This window comes from Chelmon rostratus, chromosome 21, assembly GCF_017976325.1.
Source record: "Chelmon rostratus isolate fCheRos1 chromosome 21, fCheRos1.pri, whole genome shotgun sequence".
In the NCBI taxonomy this organism is placed as follows: Eukaryota; Metazoa; Chordata; class Actinopteri; order Chaetodontiformes; family Chaetodontidae; genus Chelmon; species Chelmon rostratus.
In genome coordinates, this window is record NC_055678.1 from 19,694,438 (window position 1) to 19,704,738 (window position 10,301).

The 10,301-nt window shown below is 43.5% G+C and overlaps 1 protein-coding gene across 1 annotated transcript; it reads left to right on the forward strand.

Moving 5' to 3' along the window:
* Positions 1-299: 299 nt before the first annotated feature.
* Positions 300-8,639, forward strand: rangap1b (Ran GTPase activating protein 1b). The gene is made up of 16 exons (XM_041962727.1): positions 300-404; positions 786-904; positions 1,023-1,150; positions 1,655-1,714; positions 1,830-2,009; positions 2,231-2,365; positions 3,634-3,792; positions 3,879-3,992; positions 4,089-4,188; positions 4,667-4,751; positions 5,184-5,364; positions 6,036-6,119; positions 6,256-6,358; positions 6,516-6,604; positions 7,054-7,175; positions 7,324-8,639. Exons 2-16 carry the CDS (start codon positions 793-795, stop codon positions 7,406-7,408), a joined length of 1,737 nt encoding a protein of 578 aa, XP_041818661.1. The 5' UTR covers positions 300-404; positions 786-792; the 3' UTR covers positions 7,409-8,639.
* The last annotated feature ends 1,662 nt before the right edge of the window (positions 8,640-10,301 follow it).

Sequence of the window (10,301 nt, forward strand, 5' to 3'; positions counted from 1 at the left end):
TTCGGTCCTCCTCTTCCTCAATGCCCACTACTCAAGAGGCTCATCTTTTAAGGGTTTTAATTCAAAATTCACTTGAAGTTACAAATATAAAAAAAGGAATACGTTTTCATAGAGTAAAAAAGTCATGTGGTGCAGGTGCTAAAATCTTAAATATTTCTGGTTTCACAGAAGCAGAAATTCAAGGACTGAATTTAATGAGCACTGAATAAATCTAAGCGGTGACAAGGGATAGTAACAGCAGACGGCGGTAAATAATCTGTAGATCAATTTTACGGACCGACACAGAATCAACGAAGAAGAAACCGGGTCAGCATGACGTCACATGCTTCAGTAACCGGCGCGCTGCGCGGAAGAGCGGCGTGTGTTCGTGATCGCTATCATTTCTCTGGAAATTACTCTTTGTGGTAAGGTTCAGTGCTTCATTCAGAGCTGTTTGACTGATACGATGACAGAGAGACACGAGAGTATACTTTATAAAATCCAAACTCACTGTCACATCACTTTTAGATTAGCAAGTGCTGTCAGCGTTTGTCATGTTCACGTCCCTCTACCAGCTAGCACCAGTGAAGCTAAATAGCTACCATGACTGTCGCTCATAGTTCCGCTGCTGTTGTTGTAATGTTAGAAAGGGATTTGTTCGTTATGTATCAACTCTCATTGAACAATATTTCTCGATTTCGGGTGTAGTTCGTAATTTAAGTGCCGTTTCTGTTCATTCATATGCTGAGGAAGTTACTGAAATTGAATCATTTTCTCTATTGTCTGTCTTCTGGATGTCTCCATAGAGTCATTATGGCCTCAGATGATATTTCCCAACTGGCTGATGCACTTTCCAAGACCCATGTCGGAGATGGAGAGTTGAGCTACAAAGGCCTGGGACTGAAGCTGGACAACGCAGCATCAGGTCAGATGCTGTACGGGGCTTCAGAGAGGGTTTCGCTTTGATTTAGTAGGCACTGTGTTTTGGAGGACTGGCCCCTGTGTCCTCTTCAGACCTGATCGCCTGTTCTCTGTGCTTTCAGTGGAGGACCTGGTCCGTGAGATAGAGCAGTACCAGGGTCTGAGAGCTTTGCGCCTGGAGGGCAACACTGTGGGAGTGGATGCAGCCCGGGCCATCGCCAAGGCTCTGGAGAGCAAAGACCAACTCCAGGTACTCCTCAAATCGTAGTTTGCATTCACAGTGAACATGGGCCAGACCACAAATTTTGGCTGTGAACTATCAAGTAGCCAAAGATCAGTGAAGGTATTTGGACAGAAGATGGATATTAATAGAATAAACAATAGATTTCCTTTGATTTAGGTACATTAGTTGAAGTTGTCCTGATTCATTTGATCCTAGTGTTGATAAGTGCTCTCAGTACCCAGATGATTATTTTATGAATATTAGACTTGTTATTTAACAAAATGACACTTCTTAAATGACACTAGTCAAGAACAAAACTGCTTAAAAGAAATACGCTACAGCTTTATCATAACTTTCTGTACTTTGCAGTTTGATGCTCAACTAAAGACACAATTTGGTTGGATAGCAAACAGTTCTGTGGTTCTGCCTCGCAGTATTGATGCTTTCAAATTCCCTCAGCCCATTGTTGTAGCAAAGACGACACACCAAACCACGTGTTTTTCATTATGTTCAAAACTGCGTGTCTTTCAGAGATGCTACTGGAGTGACATGTTCACCGGAAGATTGCGCTCTGAAATCCCAACAGCCCTGGTGAGGATTGGAGCCACTGGTTTATGCAGTTCATTGGCCTTTCAGGATTTTTATTGTGATAAGGCATTATGTCTGAAAACATGGCTGCTTCACATGCTCTCTGTCTCTGCATCAGAGGTCCCTGGGCTGTGCATTGATGAGTTCAGGGGCCCGGCTGACGGAGCTGGACCTGAGCGATAACGCCTTTGGGCCGGACGGTGTGAGGGGAATCGAGCAGCTGCTGAAGAGCCCTTCCTGCCACACCTTGAGGGAGCTGAAGCTCAACAACTGTGGCATGGGGATCGGCGGAGGAAAGGCGAGCTCACAGGCAGCAGTGCTGAATGCCTTAATGTGTTTTGACCTAACATTGTCAATCTACTGTGCGCATCCAAATAGCAGACTTCAAATCTGACTTTTGTCCTGTCCTTCAATCACACTGGAGGAGAAGAAGTTCCAGACTGACAGTAAACCATGAGGGATGTAAATACATGTCTGCATCCCAGTGCCGACCTTAACAGTGCTGTGTGGTGTGTGTAGATCCTGGCTGAATCCCTGATCGCGTGCCACAGACAGTCATCAGCGCACGGAGCTCCACTCAGACTGAGAGTGTTCATCGCTGGGAGGAACCGCCTGGAAAATGAAGGAGCCCGTGCCCTGGCCAAAGCCTTTCAGGTAGAAACACTCACTCCCAGACTGGTTTCCAGGATTTTTAACACAGGGGTTGACGCTTGACCACCCAATCAAGTTTGATGTTAAAGCTTTAGTAATACTTTAAACACATGAGTAATTACGGTAAGTTAGTACAATTATCAGTTGAGGAAAACACTAAATGTATTTTCCATTCCAGAGAGGTTTTTCGTAATTGACGACTCTTTTAACATACATAAAACAATAAAAAAACTAAATAATTATATATATTATTACAAATAGTTTTGACTATTAAGAATAATTAAATGATTAAAACTTCCATTTAGTGACAGGGGAGAATCCTGTCGTAACCATTTTCCCCAGAATCTCCGTCGATTTTGAATTTGTTTTCCTGTCTAGAAAAGATAACTGACCTGAGATCATTACTGTACGACGGCGATGCTATTGGGCCCTAAATATTTTTGGGAACCCGTTGTTCTTTGGGCCCTCTGTTGTCTGCCCAGTGGTTAGATTGAACAGGTTTAATCTGTGATTTGTCACTTTGTTCATCTGATATTCTGTGATCAGTTTTTAGAGAGAAATATTATTTCTATTTTGACGTTTTAAGAATAGCTTTGTTAAAGCAACACGCCGGTTAATTCCAGCGTCTTCTAGGTATCATTGTGCACTTGACACTGAAACAGGAGCCTGTTCCTCTTTAAATCTGCACAGATTCTGATGCTAAGCTTCCAGTTTCTTTTACCAATGAGTGGTGATTTCTTCTGTTCTTATCTAACTGTTGCTCAGAGGTACAGTTCTATCTGCCTTTTCAGTTGACATTTTGGTTGAATGACTGCACAGCGTTTTGTTCTCTATGTACAAATGTCTTTTTTTTACAAACCTTCATATAAAATAACATCCCTCTTTAAAGACGACTTTCTGCAACCTAAATATAAAGTATCCCTTAGTAGCTTTTGTGGCAGGAGATTCCAATCTTTTGAATGGAAGTGTATATCATTAATATTGTTAGAAAATAAAAACATATGACACACTAACTGTTACATCAGCTGATAATTGAGGCAAGATTAACTATTTTATAATCAGTTAATTGTTTATCTGTCATTTGTCAAGCAAAATTGCCAAACATTCCCCATTTCCATCTTATCAAATGTAAGGATTTGCTGCTTTTCTCTGTTTTTTATCACTGAACAGTGACAATCTTTGTGTTTTGGACTGCTCAGACAAAAACAGGACTTTTGAAGATGTGACCCAACCTGTTAAACCTCAAACTCCTCTTTGTTTGTCCATGCAAGCTGATCGGCAGCCTGGAAGAAGTCCACATGCCCCAGAACGGTATCAACTACGCCGGTGTGATGGCGTTAGCTTCAGCCATGCGACACAACCCAGAGCTCCGCGTCCTCAACTTCAATGACAACACCTTCACCAAGAAAGGAACGCTGGCCATGGCACAGGTGAGGCCTGTTCAGACACTCCCTGTGAGTGGAGCAGACATGTAGCCCAGCTGTTTCTGTACAGTTTTCTCCTGTCGGTCATGTAGGCGCTGAGACACCTGAGGAATGTGCAGGTGATCAACTTCGGCGACTGCCTGGTCCGCTCTGAAGGAGCCATCGCCCTCGCTGCAGTCCTGAGAGAGGGACTGCCAATCCTAAAGGTCGGTTCACCGTCAAACCGTCAGCCTTTTATGTCTGCGTGTGTCCGCCTGGTCAGCAGCCTGGTTACAGTGCTCTGTCATGTGCCTTCTCTTCAGGAGCTCAACCTGTCGTTCGGGGAGATCACAGAGGCAGCAGCGCTAGTGGTGGCTCAGGCTGTCACGGACAAACCTCACATGGAGAAAGTGGATCTGAACGGTACGTACACTGACTGTTAGAAGAATAGAAATGTTCTTGGAAAACTGTTAAATCTGGTGAAAATGCAAAATGCACAGGAGTTAAGTAAAACATTCATACAAGGACCCTGATTCCAAAAAAATATACACATAAAACTGAATGTGATCATTTGCGAATCCTTTTTGACTCAAGTGAAAACAGTACAAAGACAATATATTTAACGTCTGACCTCATCAACTTCACTGGTTTTTGTAAATATTCTTATTCTGAAATTGAAGCCAACAACACATTTCAAAAGACATTCCACAGGTAAACAGGTTGATTGGTAACAGCTGATAGTATCATGATTGGGTATGAAAGGAGCATCCTGGAAAGGCTCAGTCGTTCACACGTGAGGATGGAACGAGGTTCACCACATAAAGGATAGTAATGCATACAAACTGTTTTGGAATCAGGTTTGTAAAGGAGGTAAAATTGCTCTTTAATGTGACTTTAACAGGTAACTGTCTGGGAGATGATGGCTGTGAGGCTTTGAGAGAACTAATGGAGAACATGGACAAAGGAGACATGCTGTCATCACTCAGGTAATGTTTTGTGTGTGCTTGGGTGTTACTGTGACATCACAAATCTTTCCTGAAGCTCTCACCTGTTTCCTCCAGTATGAATAACACCACATATCAGTGATCAGCTGGTTAATTTAAACCCGCAGTGTGGGACCTTTCCAGCCAAATGAGTTCACACAATGCTGATTAAGTCTATCACCGGCAGGTGAATCTCTTTATATTTCACATTGTACCAGAGTTTTTAGATCTGGTGCCTGTGGTGACATTCCTGCACTGGCACACCAGTAGTGATGTGTTTAACATCTACCAGCGAAGAGCCAATGGCGTCATTAGCATTAGCACTGTGTTTGTGTAATTACTCTCACTGCCAGAAGGGGGAGCCAAAAGTTCTGTTTAAAAGGAATGGTGAAATCTACGGAACAATAAAATTACGTTCCTTTGTCTTAACCACAGTGATGATGAGGGAGAACCTGAGGATGAGGAGGATGATGACGACCATGAAAACGGTGGTGGTGATGATGATGATGACGATGCAAATGACGACTGTAATGAAGACAATGAAGAGGACAGAGACATTGTGAAGGAAAATGGAATAATAAGAAGTCCTGACAGTCCTGAAAAACCTCAGAGCCCAGTAAGATGACACAAAGTTATATTTAAAAGTTTTATTTATGTATTTACCAGAGACCTGTACCCAGATCAGCTTCAAGTGTTACTTCTTCATCTGTTGCATTTGAAGTGAGGTCTTTATTGTTTGTTTCTAAACAAAATCACTTTTCTAAAAAGCTTGTAAATTATTTCAGTTTAAAAAACATTTTAGATTAATAGTCCGTGTTGAAAGAATCAAATCTTTGGTATAGTGAGCTTCGTACTGGGGTCAGGCTGCAACAAAAGATATTAATTTTTAATGAATCTGCCAATTCTTTCCACAATTAATCGACTAGTCCATAAAATGTCAAAATGTTAAAAATCACAACTTCTCAGGGCCCGAAGTGATGTCTTCACATTACTTCTATTGTCCAACCAGCAGTCCAAAACCCAAAGACTCTTCGGTTACCACGATAAATGACAAAGAAAAGTAGCTATTAATCAATTATCCAAATATTTGGCTATTAATTTTCTGTCGATCAACTAATGGATTAATCGTGGCAGATCTATACCGGTGTCTTGCACCCTGCTAAGCTCAATGACTCGATATACAGTAAATACAAACCCTTCATTATTTTGTACTAACCCTGACCCCCCCCCCAAAAAAAGAGAGGATTCCTGCTGTGTCCCTGATTGAGACTTTGTGTCCTCCCTCAGCCAGAGATCATGTCTTTCCTCAGCTGCCCCTCAGCGGAGAAGCTCCTTCAGCTGGGAGAGATGAGGACGGACCTGCAGCAACAGGTAAGATTTTAAAATAAGGCAATATAAAGTCTCCCCTGGTCTGATCTAACTGTTAGTGTGCTGGGTGAGATGTACAAACAGAATTCCTTTGCACAGAGTGGATCTAACCTGTTAATAACACTCCTCTTCTCACCAGGTGGATGTGTGTGACCCTCACAAGGCAGCATGTGTCCTTCTGAAAATCGCGTCTTTGTACAGCGAGGAACCAGAGACCAAGACAGCCGTCCTTGAGACTATTGGTGAATATGGTGTAGCTGCTCCTGCTGATAACAAACAGGGTTTCGCTGTTGTATGAGATGTTCCCCTCGTGTTTTAAATACTGTTGAAATACCTAATCACTGAGAGCTAACCTCTGCCGTCTCATTTAAATGTCCTGCCTCACGTGTCCCACCGCAGACGCCGTGTTGAAGAAGCTCCTCTCTGCTTCAGCCCTCCAGTCGTACTGCTTCCTCTCCACGCTGCTGGTCATGATGGGACTCCTCAAGGTAACAGAAGTGATTGTTTAGTTCTGTTAATAGGAAAGACATCACATAAAAACTGATTATCTGTTCTAGCTTCTGTGGGTCCACTTTGTGTGTAAGACTGTCACACAGAACATCAGCGCATCAGAGCGCCATGATGTGATCTCTCCAAGGTGCTGAAGCTGCTGACACAGTCCTCCTCTGTTAACGACGCTTAGTTCACAAGTGGTTTCTTGGATATTCAAACTCTTTGGGTTGCTTTTGTCCTCGTTGCTGAACCTGACATGTATCTGAAGGATTTTGATTGAACCACATCATTTCTGCTCATTATTTTTGTTCACAATCATGTGATGTGTGGTTAAAAAAAACCCAGCTGATCCATTCAATCGCGTCTGCCTGTCTTCAGGGCACCTTTAGTCCTCGCTGGGTTTGCTTAGCCGGTGTTACTCCTTCTCTTCTGCTCTGTCTTTCAGGGAGAGGACAAGATGAAAAAGGTGTCACTGGTCCCAGGTCAGCTGCTGTGTCTGGAACACGCCGTCCAGCAGGAATACTTCCTCCAGCACCACGCCTCGCTGCTTCACACCTTCACGTCCAAGTAGGATCTGCTTTCATCCAAAAAAAGTTTTGGTTGACTTGTCAGTCAGTGTGAGCGCTGTGAAGAAAAGCGTTAAAGTAGTGTGAAACAGTTTGTAACCCTTGTCCTTTGCGTTTTTTTTAAACTATTATTATTACTCTTTTTGCAGGAACAGCGGAGCTCTCAAGTGCTGCAGCAGTGCCGGAGAGAGGCTGAGCTCTGCTCTGGAGAAGAAGTGCTGCGACCAACACTGATCCACCGACGCACACCGCACTGACACTCATCTCTCCACCAACAAAACCAACAGGGACGCTTTACACTTGAACATGGGAGTCAGACAACCACTTAACGCATCTCCACTCCTGATTTTTATATTTTATTAAGGCACGACAAAGACTGTCCAGAATCTCTTTAATTTTTTATTTTTCTACTTCTACTTATGACTTATATTTTTATATAAAATAGACACACAAATAACAAAAATATAGAAAGGCACACATCATTTAGTTTTGGGTTTGTGCGTTAAAAATGAAACTGATCGTAACCTGGAGTGGAGCTAGCGTAGACCGTGTCAGTGTGGTGCCTTTTTTCAACATACTGCTTTGCATCTAGTTAGAAATGGTTCCCAATGCATCTGTTTCACAGCCAGCCATGGAATATGTCTGGATTGACTCAAGCTTATTTCCAGGTCCTGATAAATTAGGAAATTGTAAAAATGGAGCAGTCACGGCACTCTGATAACCACACAGCTGCACATGTATCTCTCATACTGGCATTTGTTGCTGTGAAGCTGTTGTTATGGAGTGCTGAGACAGAAAAGGGAGGGCAAAGGCAATTCATGTAAATCATCGGGAACAAAAAAATTAGAATCTATAAATCAAAATGAATAAAGCGCTGACTTTCTTGTTAAGTTTTACTGCAAGGACGTCTGTCCGTTGTTGTTGTTTTTTTTTAATCCTTGCTTATTTGAAAAATTCTGCAGTAAGGGAAAAGAAAATAAACTTTCAGGACAGTCCGCCCAGTCACAATCTTCATAGCGCTGTCTGTAAAGGCCAGTCCAGTCAGAGTGCTGAGTGCGTCAGACTGTGAGCGGGTATGGGCTGCATGCAGGAGCACCCCCACACACACACACACACACCCACACACACACACAAGCCTGAATACACAGCATGTGTGTGCTGAGCACAGTCATTACACTGCAGAGTTCAGGGGACCACGATCACTTTTTACCTGATGCTTTTTTCTTAGTCTCAGTCTTAGTGCAAAAAAAGACTTCGTGTTGCACAAGTTCAGCTGCTGTGTGTTAGCTGGTGTGACACCATGAAAGGGAAGCAGGACGCGAATGGAAGACACTGAATGGCATTTAGATGCTCTTCTGAGGAACGTTAGACCATGTGGACTGCATTTACTGTATGTTGTCAGGGTAATGTTTACCTGATATGTTGTTGATGTGTTCTGAAAATCAGAAATATAACTGATCTAACAAGCCCGACTCTTAGTCTGCGTGTGTGTGTAAGATTTTTAGTGAAAAATTACCAGCAGCTCTTTAACATTAGTTTATATCAGTGAATTCTGGGGACAGTGTTGTAAATAGTGGACTTGGGATGTGCAGCATTAGCTCTATTCTACAGAAACAAAGCTGAGATGAATCTTCCAGCATCAGTGAGATTCAACAGGCATGGCAGTGAGGTGAAAGAGCTAAAGAAGGTTTTATGTTGAAGCCAGCCGTCCCCTCGGCGGGCTCAGCGGAGCGGTGTGCAGACTCCAGAGGCGGGAGGTGTGGGGGGAGTGTCGGTGAATGAAGGGATAAACGCAGTTTGTTTTGGATGGGGGGACAGCCGGGGGAAGAGACGCAGAGGGAGCAGAGACCGTGAGAGAGTCAGCGGCCACTCAACGACCGGCAGCTGACGGAACAACGACCAAACCACGGTGAGTCTGTGCGTAAAGTGGATCCTCGCAGCAAACAGTCAAATGTTCGGATCTCAGCACTTTTATTCGAGTGTCTGTAATGGTGTCGGATGGAAACACAGAAAATGAAAACCTGGGTGTTTAATATCCAAGTTGCTCAGTTATGAAATCATGTGGACACGCTTTGTTTTACTTTGCGCATGTTAGCGTCAAAAAGAAAAAAAAAATTAATCATACTGAAGACTTCAAAAGCTATTTGTTGTTATTAAGTGCGTGAACTGAACTAATACAAGCAGCTGGGTTTTCCGAATTAGCTAATATTGCAGGGTTTTGTTTTGTTTTGTTTTGTTTTGCCAGAACCAAAACTTGGTTAAATCAGCGTCCATGTTTACGCACAAGACAGCAATAACGATGTTGAAAGAAGGGAAAATGTTGCGTGGAAATTTCTGGTAAAGAGGTTCAGAACCGATGGAGAGCAGTTTTCTCACTGTTTCTGGGCAGAGGACACATTTTTTCAGGGGGAAACGCATTTTGGCACAACACCGGCAGGGAAAGACACTGTGCGTCTTTGTGCGCGGCCGGCGCGGCAGCTCCTCTGCGGTCGGGCCTGTTGATCCCCGGGGGTGGGGGGGACGCGGACAAACAGTCCGCCCGGAGGAAATTCCTCCGTCTCCAGTTTCTTTCTTGGCCCCTCTCTGCTCAGGGGGTCCCAGGAACAAAACCTTGTATGATGCGACATCATACTGCATAGTCAGCTCGATTTCCATACAACCTTAATGATTAAGCTCAAATATACAAATTAATAAGCGACGCTTAGCCTTGTTTTTTGTGGCTCTGTGGTTTGCACAGTCATCATCCCTGACGGGGTCTGGCGCAGCAGCTTTGACAGAAAGGTTTAGGCATGGCACCATTTCACCGTGTCAACATTTTGAGACTCCAAATTTCAGAGTGAGCTGTGAAGCTTTTCATGTCCATTCCTGCGGATCAAGACTGTTGATCCGACATGGGAATGTGGTTTTAAGGCATTCCAGCGAGAGCTAGGGCAGCCCGATCTGACCAAAATGACACTAATCCCCCAAAGCACAGAATGATGGAGGAGTTTTTCCTCAAGCGGAACTTTGGACAGAGAAGGTAGAACAATGCGACACACACCTTCCTCTGGTAGAATGAGGCCGTGGTCACTGTGTAGCATATCCTGTCACTTACTGTACATCATACAGCTTCACCAGGCAGTATGCT

What these genes read in the sequence shown, in the direction of transcription:
- rangap1b (XM_041962727.1), top strand. Translation starts at nt 793, where the DNA reads ATGGCCTCAGATGATATTTCCCAACTGGCTGATGCACTTTCCAAGACC. An exon ending in AGAGCAAAGACCAACTCCAG is followed by an intron (nt 1,151 to 1,654) that starts GTACTCCTCAAA and finishes CGTGTCTTTCAG; the next exon opens with AGATGCTACTGGAGTGACAT. An exon ending in AGGGACTGCCAATCCTAAAG is followed by an intron (nt 3,993 to 4,088) that starts GTCGGTTCACCG and finishes CCTTCTCTTCAG; the next exon opens with GAGCTCAACCTGTCGTTCGG.